The sequence below is a fragment of the Gopherus flavomarginatus genome, chromosome 23 (genome assembly GCF_025201925.1).
Source record: "Gopherus flavomarginatus isolate rGopFla2 chromosome 23, rGopFla2.mat.asm, whole genome shotgun sequence".
NCBI classification, from domain to species: domain Eukaryota; kingdom Metazoa; phylum Chordata; order Testudines; family Testudinidae; genus Gopherus; species Gopherus flavomarginatus.
The window spans coordinates 11,241,309-11,266,235 of NC_066639.1; the positions used below are offsets into that span (position 1 = coordinate 11,241,309).

Below are 24,927 nucleotides of genomic sequence, written 5' to 3' on the forward strand. Positions count from 1 at the left end.
GTTGACTCATATATTTAGGTTGTGCTCCTTCTTAGGCAGTCATTTCCTGTCTTGTGTGTGTGCAATTGATTGTTCTTCCTAAGTGCAGTACTTTGGATTTCTCTTTATTGAATTTCATCCTATTTACTTCAGACTATTTCTCCAGTTTGTCCAGATCATTTTGAATTTTAATTCTATCCTCCAAAGTCCTTGCATCCCCTCCCAGCTTAGTATCTCCCGCAAACTTGATAAGTGTAACAGAGAGACTCTGCTGCTGGGAGGGTTTCCCCATGTGTCAGAGGGTCACACCCTGGTAGGAGGGGGCTAGATCTGTACTAGAATAAGGTCAATCTGTGCTTCACAATGTAGAAGAACCTAGAATGTCCATGACCAGGGAACAATGCTGGGGGGAATCAACATGTGGAAAGGAGAGAAACCCTGTCTGAATTCTCTCACATTGCCCTTCTCACCCAGGCAGGCTACAGAATAACGTCCACATTTTGCCCCAAGTCATCCCCTCCTCCCAGGGGGAAGGGAATGGCTCCAATGGAGCTGGCTCAGGTAAGGGATTCTCAGGGAGCTGGTGGTGGGTTCTGCTTGGAGGGAGAGAAGCAGTAAACGTGTAGTATAGTATAGTAGATGTACAATAATCAGTTTGACACATTTTCTTTGCAAATCTCAAAGATTCATATAAAATAACCTAAACATTTGCCCCACTTCTCTCTAGTTTGTTTCTAATTGAATATGACCTGAGATTTTCCTGTCTCTCTAATTGTAACATAAAAAGAAAATCTCAGATTTACACCTTTTCTCCGATTCTTGAACATGCATATAAAATGTTTGCAAATGGTGCCCATTGCCTCTCTATTAATTTAACAAATATTGATGTGAAAATCAGATTTTACCTCATATCAACAACTGATATAAAGTCTCTCTGATTTCCAGCCTTTCTCTTTCATGTCTATGTTGTTATCAAATGTCAATTAAAAATCCTTTCATGTTTGGGGCTGTTCCCCATGTTTCTCAGTCCCAGCAACTTCTCCTTCTTTGGAGGGAGCCTGTTGCACTGAGTCCTTCTCCATCCTGGAGCTTGCAGGGGGTTAAATTTCCCAGTGATCATCTTTCCTCTCTCCTTTGAAAATCATTTCCCCCCCCCCCCACTTATCTCTGTTAAAATGTTTGCTGATGAAAGAGACCAGCCACATATTTAATACCCATCAAAGCCAGAGGCCTCCTCATGTTTGGGGATCAGTGGTTCCCACCTGGTAATGGGAGAGTTGGCTGGATCCTTTTCTCCAGCTGGCCTGGGATTAGGAGGTCACTCTGAGTGCAGCATGAGTCCAGAAGTATCCCAAACCCCATGGCAAATGGCCTCTGTGAGGGGTTGGTTCCCACAGTGCTAAGATGCAGCCACCTCTGGGGTGGATCCATGGTGGCCATTATTTGCTAGTGACAGGGCACGGACATTTCTTACCTTCCAGGCCTTCCATTCTGCTGTTCAAGAGACATCCCCCAGGGCTCCCTCTGCCTGTGTGACTGGCCAGCAGGGGGTGGTGATAACTTTCTATCCACTTATCACACTCTGTGAGGTAACACTGTTGCTCTTGGTGTGTGTAGGGGGTGTGTGTGTGTGGAGAGATTTCAGCTGGAGCTGAAGGGGGATTGTGGTGGGGGGGGGTATGTTTGGATGGCTGGGCAGGGGGTACCCTAGTCAGGTTGGTGGGTTCTGGAGGTTTGGGGGGGTGGTTGTGATGTGCCCATCCCTGAGGCTACGGGTCCTCAAAGTGGGTATTGCTGGGATCCTGTAGGTTGTAGAACAGCAGGGTTTGGTGTCTCTTGGGGATGTGGGATAGGGGGTTAGAGGGAGCCTGGTGCTGTGCCAGGGGCTTTGTCTGGGCTTCCCCATCTGGCTTCTGGGATCATTGCCATGCCCAGTGCGCAGAGCTGGGGGAGAGGATCCCTGGCACTAGGTCAGGGAATGCCAGGGAAGCAGAGTGAGGGGTCCCACTGAAAAGCATCAGGGGGTCCTGTTGGGTGGAGGAGGGGGTCTCAGACAAATGGCAGGGCAGATCCTGCTGGTGGTGGTGTGGGGGCGGGTCCTAGGCAGGCAGTGAGGAACTGAGTTCCCAGTAGGTGGGTCTCTGGCTGCTGGGGGCTTTTGGTGAGGGGAACCCTTTGGGATTCCCAACCTGACAGTCATGGTCTGGTGGGGATTCCCTGGCTGGTGGGGCTTTGAAGGGTATCTGAGGTCCCTGGCCAGGGACTCTGGGGGCTGTGTCCCAGGGAATATCTGATGGGCCCCTGGCTGTGGGGACTTCTACTAACCATGATCCTTCTCTTTGATCAACTTGTGCCAGAGTCCTGGCTCCAAGCACTGCCCGGCATTCCCCAGTCACGTGCCCTGTCACTGTGATAACTTTCTCTCCACTTATCAAACACTGAGTGTGAAATGACAGATTTTGCTTTTCTCCTCTTTTGAAAACTGCAGGAACTTTTGGTTCCATTTGGAAAATTTGTGCCCTCAGTCCTTGTTCTCTATCTGGGGGGTGAGGGAGGTGGGAAGGGAGTCAGCACTGCCACATGATGGTCTCTTCCACAGCATTCTGGACTAATTCTTTCTGAAATCTGGTTTCATTGAGACCAGAATCAGTGTATGGAAAGACAAGGAGTGGCTCCAGATAAACAATGGTTCAAATGATATTAGTAGTTCTCTCTATGAGGAGGGGCTCTCATTAGCTGCTCTCCCCAGAGAGCTAAAGGAAGGAAGGCTGCTCAAATGCTCTGTCCTACTCTGCTCAGGGTATTGGAGTTCAGCTTCCTGGGTCAGATGCTGCAGCCTCCATTGTGATCTGGGAGACCAGGCTTGGCAGCTGCTGCTCCCCCAGCAGGGTTCTGTGCTGGGAAGTGACCTTAAATAAAGCTTCTTCTCTGCCCGGCCCAGCGGATGACTTTCTGCAGCTGGTCCTAGCCCCTTAGGGCAGCCCTGGGCCCTATTAATACTAAATTATGAGCCAGACATTCCAAGTAACTGAAAGGAACGAAGGGAAAATGCTGAGGTCTGGCCTTAAAATGACTCTACGCAAACAGACCCCCCCTCATTTCTCATCCCATTAGCAATTTCAGGAGCAAATCCAACCATGGGGGAGCAAACTACCTAGGAATGGGACTTTCCTACCAGATGGGCAGGGAGAGGGGATGGGAAAAGGGGAAAGAGAGATCGAAAGGCGCAGTGGGAGAGAAGAGTTTGGAGCGAGATTTCCAGATCTCTAATCTGCCCAGAAAGATGTATTGCTGCACCCTGGATAGAGTCACTAGAAAAGATGAGAATCAGACAGAGGAAAATCCAGTTCCTGACTCCATATTCCCCCTGCTGGGGTGTGGCTGCCGTGGGATCAGTGTCTGAGGGAATCCCCCACAGTGACTCCTTTGGTTCTGCTTTTCCCTAGCCTTGTGTTCAGAGACTTTGTTATGGGATGGGGGGAGGGAGAAGGGAGGTTAAACATGTCTCTGTGGGCTTAGCCTGGCAGGAGGGGCCAGGTCTACACTGTACACAGAGATCAAGCCTTTCTCAGCATGGCAGACTCTAGGGTGTCTGTCTGCAGGGAAAGGGCCTGGGGAATCATTCTGTGAAATGAGTTAGTGTCTTCTGAAACCTTCACAACTGCCCTTCTCACCCTGCCAGGCTGCGGAATAATGTCCATGTTTCGCTCCAGTTCATCCCGTCCTCTCGTTGGACAGGGGAGAGAAATGGCTGCAGAGGAGCCAGTTCAGGTAGATATTATCAGTGGGTTGCTGGTGGGTTCCTCCAGGAGGGAGAGGGACAGCAAATACACCGGAGATGGGAAGGTTTGCACAGTCTGGTTTGCAGGAAATGCACAAGGTGGAGAATGGGAGGACAGGGGTGTGCTAAACCTGCTGGGAGTTATTTAATAAGTGGCCTAGACTCCTGGAACAGACCCATGAGGTTCGGCGGTGGAAATGCTCTAGTTTGTGGAGCAGAAAATAACCCAGCCCCATGGAGCTGGGAAAACTGACCAGACTCCCAGTACTGGAGCCCGACCTGAGTAACCAGCGGCTGCTGTGAGATATGAAGGGGGCACCCACTAGTGAGGCTTAGGGGAGATTCCCCTCCCTTCACATCCAGCTCTTCAGAATGGGGAGGGTGTTGGGCTTCCTACCAGGGAGCTGTCCCTGGACCCTACTAGGGCTCCATCTCCTGAATCAGTCAGTGGCTAGTAGGTGTGTGATGGCTCTGCTGTGAGAGAGGAGGGGCTCTCTCTTCATCCCTTCCCCCTGGTGTTTCCTGGGTGCTCTGAGCAGGGTGGGGCTGGGACTCTGACTGCAATCCACCCAGAGTTTCTGTTTGGCTCCTGTCCCGCATGTATAGGGGGGCTGGGAGTGGGGCAGCAGGTACTGAGTGTTGGACTCTCGTTCTTTCAGGGGCCGGTGACCTTCGAGGAGGTGGCTGTGTATTTCACCAGGGAAGAGGGGGCTCTGCTGGACCCCACTCAGAGAGCCCTCTACAGGGATGTCATGCAGGAGAACTATGAGAATGTGACTGCACTGGGTAAGGGTTCCTGTCCCCTCAGTTCTTGGAAGGGGAAAAGAAGAGATATGGTTCATGCCAGCCCCCAGTGCCACCTGTACTCTGTCCTGTTTCAGCACCACGCCAATATGCTAGTGACACACACGCTGTCAGAGACCCTCCCCTGCTGCAGAACACTTTGGGAACAGAGCACAGGAGCCGTATTGCACAGCGTCAAATATCTCCTGTTTGCTCAAGTAAAACTGAGGGTTAGGTGCAGCATACTCAGCAGAAGCTTCCTACCCCTGACCTCTCAAACCCTGAGTCTTCTCCACCCAGACCTGAATGTGCTTGGGGTGTAATGAGCAGGCTGCTGGAGTCAGCTGCTGATCCAGGTTACTTATCACACAGACAGTCCGTGTGTCCTTGAATGCTGGCTGGGGGTATCCAGAGAAGGAATCTCAGTGGTGGATTTAGCGTTAGTGAGACCCTGTGCTCAGCTCCATTTTAGGGGTCCCTCCTTGGGACACTGGCAAGAAAACATTCTTATTTCCCTACAACCTCCATTTTTCATTCTTTTTTTTCCTTCCTCCTCCTCCTATAAGCAACTATTGTACCATTAGCTAACTATTTTAAAGCGCTTTGGATAAGAGCCCTTTATTAAAAATAAAAAACGTTGGAGTGCAGGGTCTGGCCAGGAGTTAACGTGTGGGAGGGGGCTCAGGGCTGGAGCAGGGGATTGGGTGTGGAGCATTTACCTGGAGAAGCTCCTGTTTCATGCGAGCAATGCAGGTGGGGAAGTGGGGGGCAGGAGGCTTCTGGGTTGAGTGCAGGAGTCAGGGCTGGGGGTGTGAGAGGGGCATGGGGGTGGGGGAGGGAAGCGGTTATGGGTGGCTACAGGAATCAGAGAGGGTAGGGAACTGGGGTGTGTTTGTGAGGGTGAAGGAGTAAGGGGTGGGGGGGTGAGGGGGGTGCAGGAGTCAGGGAGGGCAGGGTGTTCAGGGTGCAGGAGTCAGGGCAGGGGGTGCAGGGTCTAGGAGGGAGTTAGGGTGCAGGAGCAGGCTGGAGATTGGGATGCAGAGTCTGGCCAGATTTTAGGATGCAGGAGGGGGCTTGGGTTTGGGGCAGGAGGTTGGGGTGTGGAGTGGTTACCTGGGGCAGCTCCCATTTGCTGTGAGGGGTGCAGGTGGCAATGTGGAGGTGTGTGTGCAGGAGCTCCCATTTGGTGCTCAGGGTACGGGGGGTGCAGGAGTCAGAGCATGGGGTGTGAGGGCTCGGTATGGGGGAGGGGGTGCAGGAGTCAGGGCTGGGGGCTGGGAGAGTGGGCTGGGGTACCGGGGGTTGCTCCCAGCCCCCTACCCTGAGTGGCTCAAGCAGGGGTTGGGGGCAGGGGGGTATGTAATAGGGCAGTGCTTTGTAAAGCAGTGAGCAAGTGACCAGGGAGCTTTTCAAACAGGGCTGCTAACAGGGAGTTTCGTGAGGGAGTTTGGAAGGGGAGTGGGAAGGGCGTGAGGTACTCTTGCCAGTCTCTAAAACATTTAAGCTATAATACAAACTTCTTGATTGAAACAAAAACCCTGTTAACCTAGGTAGCTGTAAGAGAGAATGCAGGCAGAAGCCCAGCAGCAGAGTGGGGGCTTTCCTGTTTATTGCTCTCATAGACTCTAGGACTGGAAGGGACCTCGAGAGGTCATCGAGTCCAGTCCCCTGCCCTCATGGCAGGACCAAATATTGTCTAGACCATCCCTAATAGACAATTATCTAACCTACTCTTAAATATCTCCAGAGATGGAGATTCCACAACTTCCCTAGGCAATCTGTTCCAGTTTTTAACTACCCTGACAGTTAGGAACTTTTTCCTAATGTCCAACCTAAATCTCCCTTGCTGCAGTTTAAGCCCATTGCTTCTTGTTCTATCATTGGAGGCTAAGGTGAACAAGTTTTTTCCCTCCTCCTGGTGACACCCTTTTAGATACCTGAAAACTGCTATCATGTCCCCTCTCAGTCTTCTCTTTTCCAAACTAAACAAACCCAATTCCTTCAGCCTTCCTTCATAGATCATGTTCTCAAGACCTTTAATCATTCTTGTTGCTCTTCTCTGGACCCTCTCCAATTTCTCCACATCTTTCTTGAAATGCGGTGCTCAGAACTGGACACAATACTCCAGTTGAGGCCTAACCAGCACAGAGTAAAGCGGAAGAATGACTTCTCGTGTCTTGTTTACAACACACCTGTTAATACATCCCAGAATCATGTTCGCTTTTTTTGCAACAGTATCACACTGTTGATTCATATTAAGCTTGTGGTCTACTATGACCCCTAGATCTCTTTCTGCCATACTCCTTCCTAGACTGTCTCTTCCCATTCTGTATGTGTGAAACTGATTGTTCCTTCCTAGGTGGAGCACTTTGCATATATCTTTATTGAATTTCATCCTGTTTACCTCAGACCATTTCTCCAATTTGTCCAGATCATTTTGAATTTTGACCCTGTCCTCCAAAGCAGTTGCAATCCCTCCCAGTTTGGTATCGTCCGCAAACTTAACAAGCGTACTTTCTATGCCAACATCTAAATCGTTGATGAAGATATTGAACAGAACCGGTCCCAAAACAGACCCCTGTGGAACCCCACTTGTTATACCTTTCCAGCAGGATTGGGAGCCATTAACAACTACTCTCTGAGTACGGTTATCCAGCCAGTTATGCACCCACCTTATAGTAGCCCCCATCTAAATTGTACTTTCCTAGTTTATCTATAAGAACATCATGCGAGACTGTTTCAAATGCCTTACTAAAGTCTAGGTATATCACATCCACCGCTTCTCCCTTATCCACAAGGCTCGTTATCCTATCAAAGAACGCTATCAGATTAGTTTGACACGAGTTATTCTTTACAAATCCATGCTGGCTATTCCCTATCACCTTACCACCTTCCAAGTGTTTGCAGATGATTTCTTTGATTACCTGCTCCATTATCTTCCCTGGCACAGAAGTTAAACTAACTGGTCTGTAGTTTCCTGGGTTGTTTTTATTTCCCTTTTTATAGATGGGCACTATATTTGCCCCCTTCCAGTCTTTTGGAATCTCCCCCGTCTCCCATGATTTCCCAAAGATAATAGCTAGAGGCTCAGATACCTCTTCTATTAACTCCTTGAGTATTCTAGGATGCATTTCATCAGGCCCTGGTGACTTGCAGGCATCTAACTTTTCTAAGTGATTTTTTACTTGCTCTTTTTTTATAAACTCTCAATGTAGCATGTATGATTACCTGCCCTGTGGGTGACTGGCTTACGTGTGCATTCGGTGCAAGGAGCTCCTGGCCCTCAGAGACCGCATGGTGGCTTTGGAAGCCAGGGTGGTGGAACTGGAGACGCTAAGGGAGGCAGAGAAGTATGTTGATGAGGCTTTCCGGAACACTTGTAGATTTCTTCCACCTCTGGTCCGACAGCCACTGCGCTGTTGAGGAGGATGAAAGGCCCAGGGAAGGAGAGCAGTCAATGGGAGCAGAGGGAAAGCTTCCCATAATTGGGACCCTCCTTCCAGATGGTCTTGAGGTCACCTCTTGCACTGAGGTTACCTCTCCAGGGAGGGAACTCCAGTCATTAAGAAAAGGCAGCTGTTAGTAATGGGAGATTTGATCATTAGAAACAGGGATAGCTGGATTTGTGATGACCAGGAGAACTGTATGGTGACTGGCCTGCCTGGTGCGAAGGTTGCAGATTTGTCACGGCATCTAGATAGATTTATGTGTAGTGCTGGGGAGGAGCCAGTGGTCATGGTACATGTAGATATCAATGACATAAGGAATAGTAGGTGAGACATCCTGGAGGCCAAATTTAGTCTGCTAGGAAAGAGACTGAAATCCAGGACCTCTGTGCTGACATTCTCAGAAATGCTTCCAGTTCCACGCACAGGGCCAGGTATGCAGGCAGAGCTTCAGAGTCTCAATGCGTGGATGAGATGATGGTGTAGAGAGGAGGAGTTTTGATTTATTAGGAACTGGGGAAACTTTGGGGATGGGGGAGCCTATACAGGAAGGATGGGCTCCACCTAAACCAAAGTGGAACCAGACTGCTGGCACTTAACATTAAAAAGGTTGCAGAGCAGTTTTTACACCAAGAGATGGGGGAAAGCCAGTGGCTGCAGAGGAGCTCGTGGATGGGACAGAGACTTGTCTTAGAGAAGAATCTAGTGATACAGATTTTTCTAGTTTTAGTCAGGAAGAGAGGCTGGAACAGGATAAAGTAGGGGCCAGATCAGACGAGAAGCATTCACACACACAAGCATGAGACACATCAGAAAAGGGCAGACAAATAAAGAGTGACAAGTTTTTAAAGTGCTTGTACGCAAATTCTAGAAATCTAAATAATAAAATGAGTGAATTAGAGTGCTTCATGTTAAAGGAGGATTTTGACATAACAGGCATCAGAGAAACCTGGTGGACTGAGGACAGTCAATGGGACACAATCGTTCCAAGGTACAAAATATATCAGAAGGACAGAGCAGGTCATCCTTGGGGGTTGGAGAGGGGAGTGGCACTGTATGTTAAAGAAAATGTAAACTCAAATGAAGTAAATGAAACCGCATGTTCCATAAAATCTCTATCGATAGTAATTCCATGCTCCTATAATATAACAATAGGGATCTGTTATCGACCACCTGTCAAAGACAGTGATAGTGAGGGTGAAATGCGAAGGGAGATTAGAGAGACTATCAAAATAAAGAACTCCATAATAGTGTGGGATTTCAATTATCCCCATATTGACTGCGTACATGTAACGTCAGGACAAAATGCAGAGACAGAATTTCTCGATACTTTAAATGATTGCTTCATGGAGCAGCTGGTACAAGAACCTGCAAGGGGAGAAGCAACTCTCGATTTAGTGCAGAGTGGGGCGCAGGATCAAGTCCAAGAGGTAACTGTAACATGACCGCTTGGAAATAGTGACCATAATATAACAACATTTAAACATTCCTGTGGTGGGAAGAACAGCTCAACACTGTAGCATTTAATTTCAGAAAGAGGAACAATGAAAAAACGAGGAGGTTAGTTAAACAGAAATTAAAAGGTACAATGACTAGAGTGAAATCCCTGCAAGCTGCATGGACACTTTTCAAAGACACAATATTAGAGGCTCAACTTAAATGTATACCCTAAATTAAGAAACACAGCAAAAGAACTAAAAAAAAAGAGTCACTGTGGCTTAACAACCATGTAAAAGAAGCAGTGAGAAATAAAAAGGCATCTTTTTAAAAGTGGAAGTCAAATCCTAGTGAGGTATATAGGAGAGAGCATAAGCACTGCCAAATTAAGTGTAAAAATGTAATAAGAAAAGCCAAAGAGGAGTTTGAAGAAGGGGCTAGCCGAAAACTCAGAAAGTAATAAAATGTTTTTAAGTACATCAAAAGCAGGAAGCCTGCTAAACCACCAGTGGGGCCCCTGGACAATTGAAATACAAAAGGAGCCCTTAAAGACGATAAAGTCATTGCGGAAAAACGAAATGCATTCTTTGCTTCAGTCTTCATGGCTGAGGATGTTGGTGAGATTCCCAAACCTTTTGTGGGTGACCAATCTGTGGCAATTCCTCAGATTTAAGTGTCAGTAGAGGAGGTTTTGGAACTAATTGATAAACTTAACTGAAACAAGTCACCAGAACCAGATGGTATTTACCCAAGAGTTCTGAAGGAACTCAAATGTGAAATTGGGGAATTATTAGCTATGATTTGTAACCTGTCCTTTAAACCGGCTTCTGTACCCAATGACTGGAAGATTGCTAATGTAACACCAATATTTAAAAAGGGCTCTAGAGGCGATCCTGACAGTTACAGACCAGTAAGTCTAATATCCGTACCAGGCAAATTAGTTGAAACAATAGTATAGAATAAAATTGTCAGGAACATAGAACAAAAATTGTTGAGCAAAAGTCAACATGGTTTCTGTAAAGGGAAATCATGTCATACTAATCTATTAGAGTTCTTTGAAAGTGTCAACAAACATGTGGACAAGGGGATTCAGTGGACATAGTGTACTTAGATTTCCAGAAAGCCTTTGACAAGGTACCTCACCAAAGGCTCTTACATAAATTATGTTATCATGGGATAAGAGAGAAGATCTTTTCATGGATTGAGAACTGGTTAAAAGACAGGGAACAAAGGGTAGGAATAAATGGTAAACTTTCGGAATGGAGAGCAGTAACTAGTGGTGTTCCCCAAGGGTCACTCCTTGGACCAATCCTATTCAACTTATTCATAAATGATCTGGAGAAAGGAGTAAACAGTGAGGTGAGGTGGCAAAGTTTGCAGATGATACTTGTGATGATGCTGTTCTGGTGGGACCCAACTAAGAGTGCCAATTCAGGACAAATTGCTTAAAACAAGGCAGTTGCAGCCCAAGGCTGGGATTTTTCCACCTCTAAGGCAAACCAAACCAGCCAGACAAAGAGGATGTTGGTTTCACCCCACTGGTTAATCGCAAGTCACACAAGCAATTCCCTTAGACACTCCAGTCTTCCAGTATCACCACCAGTGCACTCGTCCTGGGGATGAATGGTTATGAAAACCAACACCCAATAAAAGAAAAAGGTTCTCTCGATCCCAAAGAATCAAGCCCCAGACCCAGATCAATATACACATCAGATCTTACCCACAAATCACGCTGTTGCCAGTCCTTTAGAATCTAAAATCTAAAGGTTTATTCATAAAAGGAAAAAGACAGAGAGGAGAGCTAGAATTCATAGACTCTAGGACTGGAAGGGACCTTGAGAGGTCATCGAGTCCAGTCCCCTGCCCTCATGGCAGGACCAAATATTGTCTAGACCATCCCTAATAGACATTTATCTAACCTACTCTTAAATATCTCCAGAGATGGAGATTCCACAACTTCCCTAGGCAATCTATTCCAGTGTTTAACTACCCTGACAGTTAGAAACTTTTTCCTAATGTCCAACCTGAATCTCCCTTGCTGCAGTTTAAGCCCGTTTCTTCTTGTTCTATCATTGGAGGCTAAGGTGAACAAGTTTTCTCCCTCCTCCTGATGACACCCTTTTAAATACCTGAAAACTGCTATCAATTGGTTAAATGGAATCAATTACATGTAGTAATGGCAAAGTTCTTAGTTCAGGCTTGTAGCAGTGATGGAGTAAACTGCAGGTTCAAATCAAGTCTCTGGAGTACTTCCCCCTCTGGGATGGGTCAGTCAGTCCTTTGTTCAGAGCTTCAGTTTGTAGCAAAGTTCCTCCAGAGGTAAGAAGCAGGATTGAGAAGAAGATGGAGATGAGGCATCAGACTTCTGTGGGCTTTTCCAGGTGTAAGAACACTTCTTTGTTCTTACCGTGGAAAATTACAGCAAAATGGAGTCTGGAGTCACATGGGCAAGTCCCTGCATACTTTTCTGAGTTACAAGGCATATCTGCCTTCTCTCAATGGGTCAGTTGAATAGCTGATGGCCCTTAATGGACCATCAAGCATGCTAGGCAGAGCTAACACCAACTTATCTGGGATGTCTCCCAGAAGCACAGCAGAAGTTCGAAATACAGACAGTGTAGAGCCAATACTCATAACTTCAACTACAAAATGATACATACATATAGACACCACAATTATAACCAGCAACCGTTAACCTTCTCTTGGACACCTTATATGACCCTCTTTACATAAGATTTTGTGCCACTACAGGACCTTGGTTGCAACCATGTTCTATATGGTCCCAGAGTATATCAATAACGTCTCAATACTAAACTGCTCAAGATAGTTAAGACCAAAGCAAACTGTGAAGAACTTCAAAAAGAGCTCTCAAAACTAAGTGACTGGGCAACAAAATGGCAAATGTGTATAAATGTAAAGTAATGCACATTGGAAAAAATAACCCCAACTATACATACAATATGATGGGGGCAAAATTAGGCTAATCAGGAAAAAGATCTTTTTGTCATTGTGGATAGTTCTCTGAAGACATCCAGCAGTGTGCAGCAGAAGTCAAAAAAGCAAACAGGATGTTAGGAATTATTTAAAAAGGGATAGACAGTAATACAGAGAATATCTTATTGCCCTTATATAAATCAGTGGAAATAACTAATTTAGACCCCATCATTCTGTATGTATAGTTGGGATTGTGTTTTCCAATGGGCTGCACTATGTGTTATCCTGACGTCTAGTACTGCTGAGATCCTGCATTCAGTAATATCCCTGCCCTTCCTGTTCCCTTTCTCCACTGAACCCCACGCTTATGTTTCCAGCTTCTCCAGGACTCTCTCTTTGTCTCTGGACCTCTCTGTCAGCAAGAAGCAGTGCCAGGGAGACTAATTTCTGGGACGTGGATTTACTTTGTGTGTTTTAGGAGACTTTTTGAAATTGAGTGTCTGTGACATAAAGCACAGTACGATCTGGACTGTTGAACAGCTCTGTTCCCTCAGTTCCCCAAGCTGGGGTGCCTTTTCCACTGCTCTACTGTGAGAGCAGCCACTCCTGGGCAGTTCACAGGCAGTCTCCAGCATGTAATTCACTCCCAGCTACACAGTTTTGAGTGCTGCTAGTCAGTGACTCACAAATTACAGTACCTCACAGGAGAACCCCAAAAAATTCTCTGCTCCCAGACTTCCCCCAGAAATGTGCATCTTGCACTGTCCAGCACACTCCTGAAGAATGGGAGCTCATATGAAATCTGTTGTTTCATCAGTGGAAAGTGACATGCACCAGCCTTGTTATTCCAAATGGAGTTTCCAACACACTTTAATCCAAACACACTGGTTTGATTAAAAAAAGGAAACAAAATTATTAACTACTGACAAAAAGATTTTAAGTGACTACAAGTAATGAGGCATAAAAGTCAGAATTGTTTATGGAAGAAAAGCAAGATAAAACACAAACTAATGTTTAACTAACAAACCAAAAGGGATTTATAACAAATGTTTCTCTCACCATCTGCTGAGACAGGCTGGTTTTCCTTTCAGCCAGGGCTCCCCCTAACCTGCCCCTGCCGCCCACATTCAGTTCTTCAGGAGTTGTCATGAGCAGAGGAAAAGGGGAGAGAGAGAGTCCCATGCGTTTTCCTCACCTCTTTTTATAATTCAGTCCTTTGTACTAGAAACCACTTCAGTTCCCTGCTGAGTCATGGTGTCAGGCTGTCATAGATACGAGCTTGAAGTGTCCCTGTGATGGAATGTAAATGTCATCTTCACACCTTCCCCCTCCTGGAGAATGGCTGTTTGACCAGCTGTTCGCCTTGCTGTCTCTGAGGAACTTAGGGTTAGGGATGCAGCTTTTTCAGTAACATCATACTGTAAAATCTCATAACTTTACATACAATGTTGCTACACATTTTAATAGGAGGATATTGAGTAGATTATGTCTTTTCAAATGGTACTTCACAAGCCATACAGTGATAAATGAAGGGGAGGGGAGGGATCTCCCTTTTATAAACACCCAGCCAGCCAGTTGGCTGTAAAATCCCTGTTGTTACGAGTTCTCTGCTTGCTTTACCTTTGAAGGATTTACAAGCCAACAGAGTTTTGTTTTTTTAAAAAAAAGTATTGGGCACCTGACCAAAAGAGCGAATGGAAAGGCTAGAACTTTGTTAAACGGGAAAGTAACTTTCCCTTTGTCTGTTCTCCGGAGGAGACATGGAGTAGCAATGCTGTGTAAGGCTTGAAGCAGGTATGAAAATTCATTTTTCATACCTAGAAGAAATGATTTGGATAGGGAATGTTTGGACAGACACATTCAGGTTTTCTTTTTTAATTTTGGCTTTCGTATCTCCTCTGTACTGTCTCAGATGCTTTTGTTTGCTTGTAAGCTTTAAGGTGAACCCCCAAGAAAGCCAGAAGCAAAAAGCCTAAGTTCCAGATGTATTGTTTTCCTTTTCAATTTTAATAAAAAATTTACCTCTTTTAAGAACAGGATTGGATTTTTGGTGTCCCAAGAAGTTTGTGTGTGTTGTTTGATTAGCTGGTAGCCACAGCTAATTTCCTTTGTTTTCTTTCTCAGCTCTTTCCTGGAGGGGAGGTGAAAGGGCTTGAGGGTGCCCCCAGAGGGAAGAATTCTCAAGTGCTCCTTCCTGGGTCCAAGGGTTTGGGGGTTTTTTGCATTTGGGTGGTGGCAGCATTTACCAAGCCAATGTCAGAGAAAAGCTGTAATTTTGGGGGTTTAATTCAAGCCTAGAGTGGCACAAATTAATTTGTAGAATCCTGTCGGGCCCCCACTTTCTGTACTCGGAGTGATAGACTGGGGATTCAGCCCTGACACATACTATGTACAAAATTGATCATAATTTTCTAAAAGGGTGAACATAGGGAAACAGACTTGCACAGTGTGTGTCTGTGTGTTCCCAACATATATGTGGGTATTACAGTCCCTCACAAGCAGAGTGTTCGGCATCTTCAAACACCTGAGGAATTGGTCCTGGGAATTCACTGGTTTATTAAGTGACACTATATGGAATTGAGAGACACTTTATATTATTGTTATTATTTTATTATAAATACTGTGGCAAATTGCCGGTACTGTTATGCTGGGTCTCACGCTTTCTCTTCTTTGGGGAAGGTTCAAGGTGTCATTGCTTGCCTCTGAATCGGTATTTTAATTACCCCCCTAGTGTCCTTGAGGAGGGGAGTGGAGTGGGAGGGACCTGGGCCCACCCTCTTCTCCAGGTCCCAGCCCAAGGGCCCTGAGGTTAGTGGTGAACCACTTGAACTGGCGGTTCCTTCCCCCTGCTCCTGCCCTTCAGCTTGTGGGGGCTTCCTGCCCTCCCTCTTTACAAGCCAAGTGCCCCTTATCTAGGGTCTTGGACTTCTTAGCCCACTGCAGCACTTCTCCAAACTTTCCACTGCTTCCCTTCAAACTGTTCTCTGCTCCAGTACCAATCCTTTCTGCTCCAACTCCTTCCCTGTCTGATTGGAGCAGGGGTCTTTATCAGGCGGCTGACTGCAGGTGCTCCAATTGGCTTCAGGAGCTCTAGTTAATCTACAGCAAACTTTCTTCCCTCTACAGGGAATAAGGCTCCGTTCTAACCCTGTCCTGCTGCCCTCTGGCCACGCTGTATTACACTGTGTACTGAGAACTGCAAGGCTTGTCCATGCCATGTGCTATGAAGCTTGTGTTCGGGACACCCGAAGTAGAAGCCACTTGGCAAAGGGAGTATAAAGGGCATCTGCATCATCTCCAATTTGTCTTCAGTCCCCCTTCCTACCTCTAGAGCAACTTCTCTACAAACTGAAGGCTTGAACAAAGGACTGAACAATGTGGATGTGTACCAGGGGAGCCTTTCAAGCCAGAAACTCACCAATACTGCTAAGAACCAGATATATAGAATTCTGAATGTGTCTGACTGCTTTCCCATTTAACAACTCCCTTTTTCTTTCTTTCTTTTATAGTAAACCTTTAGTTTAGATGCTTTCTTGCTTATAAACCTTTAGTTTAGGTGCTAAAGATTGGCTGGCATCACAGTATTTTGGGTAAGATCCAAACCCATACTGACCTGGTAATGTGGCTGACTCTGGGATCAGAAGAACACTTTGTTTATGTGAGCAGTGTTTTTAAATAACCTCTCACTGTGCTGGACCTAGGTGCTGATTGGGAGTCAGAGAACTAGAATGCGATAAAGGGAGCCGTGTGATTTCTTTTTTCAATTTCTCGATAACCAGTGTGGGAGATCAGAAGCACAGTTCGTGACTGGTTGGTGAGTTTAACTTCCGTGTTAACCACCAGTTTGGGGAGCCTCTGTTCTCCCTTTTTCAGCCTGCCCTGGTCTTCGCATTTTCAGTGAGGACTAGCCCAGGCACACCAGGTCTCACTAAGTATTAAAGTTAAATTAATAGAATGTTTTCTATGACAAAGTTTGATGAAATCAACAGAACTCCTTTGTCTTCTTTCATTTGAGCAGGTTTTCCAGTTTCCAAACCTGATGTGATCTCCCAGCTGGAACAAGGGGAAGAGCCATGGGTCTCAGACCTGCAGGGTTCAGAGGGAAAACAGACCCTGAAATCTCCCTGCAGAGGTGAGGAAACATTAAACCAACTCTGAGTGTGAAAGTGCCTGAAGAAAACATCTGGCATGCCCTACAAAGCCCTTGAGAGGTCTCTCAGTTTATTATTGTTGCCAGCAGGGGTCATATCCTCAGGGTAACTATAGCTCATGGCTTCCTGTAGATTCTAGCAGACACAGGGCAGTAGCTTCCTCTCTTCCCCTTGAGAATTTGGATGGGATTTAAAAGCCAAATTGATCCCCTCCTCTCTCCTGTTTTGGGGAAGAGTATGGGGGAGTTCAGTTTGTGATTTTTATTTGACCTCCCTCCAGCACTTAGTTTGTTTTGGCTTTTCACTTTTCATCCCTGTTTGAGGTTTCTGTCTTTTTCATAGCAGGTGATGTAATGGCATGTGAGAAGGAGGAGCAGAATTCTCAGCAGAAAAATGTTCAGCAACTGGATAAACACAGAGCATTATTGCAAAGATCAAAAAGCAATGTGTCCAGGAGTCATGAGGAGGAAAAATCCTGTGAGATTCAGCACAGACCAGAAAGAGAGCAAGGAAACCAGCCAGGGGAGAAATTGGGTAAACGTATTTCCTCTCAGGGAACTGAGAAGGACCTCAAGGAAACCACAACAAAGCAGGAAATCATCATTGGAAAGAGAAAAAATACATGCACAGAGTGTGGAAAAAACATATGTGACTACTCAGCCCTTCTTAATCATGAGAGAATCCACACAGGCGACTGGCCCTATGAATGCTGTGAGCGTGGGAAAAACTTCACTGACAGATCATCCCTTTCTGTTCATCGGAGAATCCACACAGGGGACAGGCCCTATGAATGCCGTGAGTGTGGGAAAATTTTCACTTACAGATCAGACCTTTCTCAACATCAGAGAATCCATACAGGGGAGAGGCCCTATGAATGCAGTGAGTGTGGGAAAAGGTTCATTGAAAGATCAGCCCTTTCTCAACATCAGAGAATCCACACAGGGGAGAGGCCCTATGAATGCAGTGAGTGTGGGAAAAGGTTCATTGACAGATCAGCCCTTTCTAAACATCAGCGAATCCACACAGGGGAGAGGCCCTATGAATGCCATGAGTGTGGGAAAACCTTCACTACCAGCTCAGCCCTTTATGTTCATCAGAGAATCCACACAGGGGACAGGCCCTACGAATGCAATGAGTGTGGGAAAAACTTCACTAGCAGCTCAGACCTTTCTAAACATCAGAGAATCCACACAGGGGAAAGGCCTTATGAATGCAGTGAGTGTGGGAAAATTTTCACTTACAGATCAGGCCTTTCTCAACATCAGAGAGTCCACACAGGGGAGAGACCCTATGAATGCCGTGAGTGTGGGAAAAGCTTCATTGAAAGATCAGCCCTTTCTAAACATCAGAGAATCCACACAGGGGAGAGGCCCTATGAATGCAGTGAGTGTGGGAAAAGCTTCATTGAAAGATCAGCCCTTTCTAAACATCAGAGAATCCACACAGGGGAGAGGCCCTACGAGTGCAATGAGTGTGGGAAAACCTTCACTAGCAGCTCAGACCTTTCTAAACATCAGAGAATCCACACAGGGGAAAGGCCCTATGAATGCCGTCAGTGTGGGAAAAGCTTCATTCAAATATCAGCCCTTTCTGTTCATCAGAGAATCCACACAGGGGAGAGGCCCTTTGAATGCTGTGAGTGTGGGAAAACCTTCACTAGCAGCTCAGCCCTTTCTAAACATCAGAGAATCCACATGGGGGAAAGGCCCTATGAATGCTCTGAATGTGAGAAAACCTTCACTAGCAGCTCACCCCTTTCTAATCATCAGAGAATCCACACGGGGGAAAGGCCTTATGAATGCCGTGAGTGTGGGAAAATTTTCACTTACAGATCAGGCCTTTCTAGACATCAGAGAATCCACACAGAGTAGAGGCCCTACAAATGCAGTGAGTGTGGGAAAACCTTTACTAGCAGCTCATCCCTTTCTCAGCATCAGAGAATCCACACAGGGGACAGGCCCTATGAAAGCAGAGAATGTGGGAAAACCTTCTCTTGGCACTCAGCCCATATTAGCCATCAGAGAATCTGCAAGGGCGATGGACACCATAAAAACCTCTAGGGCTATCAATTTTTTTTCTTTAATACTTTTCCTGATTCCCACATAACTTTTTAAATCTGTTTGAATGGTTTGTAGCACTATTATCCCTCAGCTTGTCCAGATGAGTGGTCCATTTATGCCTTTTGTAGTTTGCCTTCTTTTGAGGCGGGCCCATTTGTCCTTTCTATCAACTCAATTATCCCATGAGTAGTTGGAGTGTGCCCTTCCTATGAGGATCCAGGGAGCGTCACACTTATACCATTCCTCCTGTTGCAAAGTTATTGTTAGAATCACCAATGATACAGGTTGTATCATTGCCAGTTGTTCTCACGTTGCTCTGGGTTGTGCTGAAGAGCAGTTATATTGGGAATTTTTCATATTATAGTTAAATAAAGAGGAGCAGGGAGGAAAAGTGTCATTTCAGCCTCTGTGACACTGGAAGGAGATGGGGTGACTCAGAGATTCCCTTCTTCCCTATCACTCCAGAACTGTTACCTTTTGGCTTCCCTGTGCAGAGTTTATTTTCATCACATTCTATCCCTCCACTTCTCACAGTGTCATATGAGGAAGAGTTCTCAGCTGTCTGTGCTTGGAGATGATGCTTTGATTTCTTTAATCCTATATCAGAGTCGCTATGACTGGAGATGAAAGTGTCAAAGACCTGGGAGGGGAATTTAAATGGATCCCAAACATAGTGTGGTTATTTGGCATTTAAATTCCAGGTTTCATCTATGGGTAATGCCACTTCTGGCAAGGGGACTATTTTTTCCCCCATTATGGGGATGCTAGGATATTTACAAAATTCTAAGTAATATAATTGACTATTGAGAGAGTGCTGAGTGAAGCTGCTTTGAATGGATCAGAGGAGAATGTGATGGGAGAATCTCTTGCCCTGATTCGGAATAATCAGATGTAACCTGCTCTGGAATTTCTCTTGATGCTTTCATTGTCATGTATTCTGTCTCTCTGTGATGTGGGTTTCTATCTTTCCTGAAAGTTGTTTGCTCACCCAATTGGATATTAGTTCAGTTTGATAGGACGTAGCTCGGATTTCTTGGAGAATTTAAGAGAAATTAGGACTTTAGGAAGTGGTCATTTGTCGCTTCAGCTTTGCTTTTTCCCCACCCCTCCATGATGACACAGAGAAAGTTCAAGTGCAGTTCTGTCAACAGTGGAGAACTCTCCAATTCACTGCACATGCTAACAAAGAAACAGCAGTGATTGAAAATCTCCATTCGGAAATGGGGAACAACAGCAGAACCCCAACTAACTGAAGAAAGTGCATATGATCACACTGTAGTTCAATTCTTAGTCAGTATTTTCTCAGATGATTTGGGGAGAGAATTCCACATTGAGTGATTTCTAACGTGGCAAAATGCCCATGTATTTGGTTCCTGAAGCATTTTTGTAACCTATAACCCACAGAAGATCTTTCCTAGCTAATCGTATGGTATTCGGAATGCTCCCCTTCACGATGCAGATGTGGAGGAAAGAGAAGTGGTATTTTTGTTGAATTTATCCTTAATAGATGCTCAAAATGTGTATAAAATGAAATCAATGTTGGAAATCTAATAGCTGCAGAAAAATAGCTCTTGTAAAATAGAAATTCTAGCTCTGGTAACGAAGATTCTGATCCAGGCCTGTATCCAGTCCCTACTGCAAGAATATCCAAAAAATATTATTTCACTTCATAAATACAGTTGTGTGGCAGTAAATGATGACCCCAAAGTTTCATAAAAGCAAAGAACGCTGAACAAAAAAGTGTGGGAAATACAGATGTTTCTGAGAAAATGGCTTGGAATGAAGAAAGATAAAAATTGATCAGTCGAGAGAAAAGGCACTGTTTCCCCCTGGTTTGGAGCTTCTCTCACAACTACTGGAATAGAAAAGCTAAGCAAATGGTGTTCTATTGCTGCAAAGGAGATTGAAGTGAGGCCGTTTTCTCCAGATAAAAGAAAATGGTCATGTCAGGAGTGGGATTTGAAACCACATCTCTGTGCAGAGACCAGAACACCTAAGAGATAGGAAAAGAGAGTCTTAAAATTGGCACTTTAGACCAGTCCACAATCCTAATGCTACAAAGGATGTGACTTATCAACCCTTGTTTTCATTAATATTTGATGACACTCTTTAGGGAGGTTGAGATGGCACATCTCTTTCAACTCCTAGAGATCTTCTACAGCACAACTGATTTTTAGACACACTCATCCGGACCTAAAGTTACACGTTTCCTGGAGCTCCATGAGTTCTGTGGTGTTGGAATCTCCCTGCTTACGTTTTAAGTGAACAAAAGATGGTTGCTGGCATGCTGAGAAAGTAATAGTGACCCTCAAAATCCTGCCCTGGGGGCCAGACATTTAAGCAACCAGCATCCACAACCTCTACTATGATAGCATCCTGTCCGGCAACAGTTCACTTATCAACAGCTGGGGTGTGAAATCCTCATTTCTTTGTTCTATCACTGTAGTCTCCACTTTCCTATTGCTTGTCTGTATAATCTCTGTCTGGTTCTGTGATTGTTTCTGTCTGCTATATAATTAATTTGTTGGATGTAAACTAATTAAGGTGGTGGGGTATAATTGGTTAGATAATCATGTTACAATATGTTTGGATTAGTTAGTTAAACATCAGTAAAATTATTGGTTAAGGTATAGCTAAGCAGAACTCACGTTTTACTATATAGTCTGCAGTCAGTCAGGAAGTAAGGTGGGGAATGGGAATAGGGGTAGGGGAATTGCAATTGTGTTTTGCTAAGGTGGGGAATAGGAACAGGGAATGGGAACAGGGACACAAGCAAGGCTCTGTGGTGTCAGAGCTGGGAAGGGGGGATACTGAGGAAGGAAATTGGAATCATTGCTTGCTGGAAATTTACTCGAATAAACATCAAATTGTTTGCACCTTTGAACTCCATGTATTGCTGCCCTCTGGTCACGCAAGAAGGCCCAGGGAATGGGAGGGTGATGGGATAACAAGTACGTCTTTCAGAGTGTGAAACCAGTACCAGTATCATTAAACTTACCTAAGCCGTGGTTACATAGTGCTAAATGAAAGGGAAGATTGTTCTGTCAAGGTAGCTATTACAGGGATGGAAAACCCCTCCGCTCACTGTAGCAACTGTCTATTCCACAGTGCTGGAGCAGAGCGAGACTAGATCTGGCTGCAGTTTGATGCTGTGGATGTTCAGGCACCAAGACAACAGCAATGACCACACATTAATGCTACCATAGTTGGCAGGATTTGAACCTGCATAAAGATACCCCAATGGATTTCTCATCCATCGCCTTAACCACTCAGCCACAACTACTTGATGTACAGGGCTTCACTACACAATGATTCTGTTCTCACAGAATTGTCACTTCAAATTGCGCAGACCAGCTCCCCCAGCACACTCCTGGCTGTGCATTAGTGTAAGTGTGTCCATGGCTGAACAACAAGAGTTCCTGCCCATTTCCCTTCCAGCCGGAGCATGGTTAGAGAGTGTTTGCGGTTAACAACATTGCTATTGATTGTTGTTCATTCCCCACACTGACAATTCAGACCGTCCCTTTCCTATTCGAATCTCCACCAGATTATGCCAATGGCCGGGGGCAGGATTTCTCTGGAGCACTGAAATATTTCAGGGGATTGGTGCGTAAGCTCAGCCTTGCATCCATCGCTGATGTTTCGTGGACTGACAACAGCAGCGTAAAGAAAGAGCTGAGCCAATATCTCACTGTTGGAGGTGAAGGTGGCCACGTCCTCTCTGTCATCTCCAGAGGAATAAGGCAATGCTTCAAAAGAAAACGTTAGAAATGGTAGGTAGGGGAGAAATAGGAAAGGAAAAAGCCCCTTTTCTCAGGAGATACAAACTCAACTCCCTCCTGTCTCTTATCACTAGTGGACTTTGCCTCCCTCGTGAGGTGTAAATAAAATAAAGAGGAGACAAGGTGGTTTGGCGCAAAGGTAAGTGTAGTCAAGGTAAAGGTACAGAAAACGGGGAACAGAGGAAAATGCAAACAATTAATACAATGAAACAGTGACTGGCTTTGGGAGCTTAAGGCTCAGGCCCATAAACCCTCCCTTGGAAACTGGAAAACAGTAAATGATGCTCCAGCACAGAAACCTTTCCCCACTGTTCAGGTGCAGTGGATCCCACGTGCCGGCACGATGCCCAGGACGTTCCACTTTCCAGGTGATTTAGAGCCGTTGAGGAGGAGCACTGGGGAGTCCAGATGATGGTTGAGTTTTGTCGCTGGCAGGGAGGCCCTCTGGGATGCTGGACACCAGGAATGCAGGATGGCAGGAATGGTGGTGACAGGCCTCCTATTCCTCAGTCTCACGGCGGGACCGAGGGGATTCTTCACTCTCCAGCTCAGGAGCACTGTGAAGACCCGACCGTGGACGGGTGACTCAGAGATTCCCTCCTTCCTCATTACTGCGCAACTGTAAGCTTTTGTCTGAGCCAGGCAGAGTTTATCTTCATCACATTCTGTCCATCCACTTCTCAAAGTGTCATGTGATGAAGCATTCTCCATTGTCTGTGCTTGCAGATGATGCTTTGACTTCTTTAATCCTCTATCAGAGTCGCTATGACTGGAGCTGAGTATTAAAGACCTGGGAGAGGAATTCAAATGGATCCCAAACACAGTGTGATCATTGGGAGTTTAAATCCCAGGTTCCATTTATTGGTAAAGCCACTTCTAACAAGGTAGCTGTTTTGTCCCCCATTATGGCACAAGTTTGAAATATGGGTAGCATAGAGCCAATATTCATAACATCAACTACAAAAATGAAACATCTAGCAATAGGCGGGAGGGATAGCTCAGTGGTTTGAGCATTGGCCTGCTACACTCAGAGTTGTGAGTTCAAACCTTGAGGCGGCCACTTAGAGATCTGGGGCGAAAATTGGTCCCGTTAGTAAAGGCAGGGGGCTGGACTTGATGACTTTTCAAGGTCCCTTCTAGTTCTAGGATATTGGTATATCTCCAATTACTACCTTTAGCATAATTATAATCAGCCAATCAGAACCTCTCCATAGACCCCTTACACAACAACCTTTCTACAATATTGGCTACAAATATAGAACAGTGGTCGCAACGGTGATCTATACAATTACAGATTATATCAATAACATCACAGCATCGGTGAGACTGATACTAGAATACTGCCTCCAATTGTGGTGTCCTCATTTGAAAAAGATGTGAAATTGGAGCTGGGTCAGCAAAGAGCCACCAAATGTTCTGAGGGCTGGAGAAAAATGCCTTCTAGTGAGCTCTAATGGTCTCATCTGGCCATAACGTTGACTAATTTCTAAAAAACTGAGTGTAGCATTGGGAGCAGCATCTGATGTTTTCCTGTCTAGCCAGCTTGCTGCCTAGAACGAACGCTCCTTGAGTGGGGTGATCCACAGGGAGTAGCTCAAACCACCAAAGTGCCTGGCCAGGGGCAGGACATTGGCACAGCAAGAGAGGGGTGTGGCAGTGACATCACAAAGGCCTTTTGCAGGACCTCAGACTATTGGTCAATGGTGGTGGGGAGGTGGTGACCTCACAGAGAGATGCTGACATCAGCCAGGCAGGACAGGGGCAAGGGGCCAGGGAAACCTCAGAGACCCCTGTGGCTTTGCTTCAGCAAGTCTCCTCCAGGTCTCTCTTTGAGGACTGAGAGAGTATTTGGGTTCACATACATGAGCGCCAGGAGGAACCTCTTCCAAGTTTTCTCCTTCCCTTTTAGTGATTTTACTAGAAAACAGCCATCCCTGTTTAGAAGGTAAGAGCCTCCTCGAGGTTTGAAACCTGTTCAGTTTGATCCATCTGGTGACAGTTGAATTCTAGGTGTGGAAAACACGAGCTTAAGGAGGCAGAATTTTATTGCGCACCTGGGATTTCTCCCCTTAGAATCACTGGGGACATTAGAGTTTGTCCTTTTTGTTTCACCTCTTCTTCCAACCCTTCTTTCTCTTCTTCTCTTGCTTCCTTTGTCCTTTTACCTGTTCCCCTCTGAACACCAGGAGAGAGAGAGAGAGAGTGTGTGTGTGTGTGTGTGTGTGTGTTACAGGGAAGTGCTCTGCAGCTCCCACTGTGGGAGGTCCACCCAAAAATGTGGGGCTGAAATAGTGCTCGGACAGTGATCCCCACCAGTGACCTGGGCCATCCTTTGGGCTCTCTGGTGAGAACCCTCAGCCTCCCATCCCCAGTCTCTACCCTGATTGGCTGAGCAGGGGGTTATTGACAAGGAGGAGACTCAGGTCCTTGTTGTTCTCTTTTAAGACCAAGTAAATAAGTCAGAACCAGTTCTGTGTTTGATGAGTTTTGCTGCTTCTCTGCATTAATTGTCTCTGAGCAGTTCATGATTCTCTCTAACATTGCAGTTCTCCTCAAATACTTGCTGAATAATTA

The 24,927-nt window shown here is 45.7% G+C and overlaps 2 protein-coding genes and 1 non-coding gene across 4 annotated transcripts in view; 1 reads left to right on the forward strand and 2 right to left on the reverse strand.

Annotated features, from left to right (window-relative positions):
• LOC127039738 (gastrula zinc finger protein XlCGF57.1-like) overlaps nucleotides 1–24,927 on the reverse strand; it is a 188,901-nt gene that overhangs the window by 39,308 nt on the left and 124,666 nt on the right. The gene's annotated exons all lie outside the window — the stretch shown is intronic.
• LOC127039364 (zinc finger protein 501-like) lies at nucleotides 371–18,551 on the forward strand. Of its 2 annotated transcripts, XM_050932937.1 has the most exons (6): nucleotides 375–540; nucleotides 3,662–3,750; nucleotides 4,420–4,546; nucleotides 16,379–16,492; nucleotides 16,854–17,490; nucleotides 17,827–18,551. In XM_050932937.1, the coding sequence occupies exons 2-6, from the start codon at nucleotides 3,673–3,675 to the stop codon at nucleotides 18,380–18,382; spliced, it is 1,512 nt and encodes a 503-aa protein (XP_050788894.1). In that variant the 5' UTR covers nucleotides 375–540; nucleotides 3,662–3,672; the 3' UTR covers nucleotides 18,383–18,551. The 2 variants fall into 2 exon arrangements, with proteins under 2 accessions (XP_050788893.1, XP_050788894.1); XM_050932936.1 differs by having other exon boundaries at nucleotides 371–540; nucleotides 16,854–18,551.
• On the reverse strand, nucleotides 21,773–21,854 carry TRNAS-AGA (transfer RNA serine (anticodon AGA)). Its single transcript has one exon. It is a non-coding gene; the product is annotated as a tRNA-Ser (tRNA).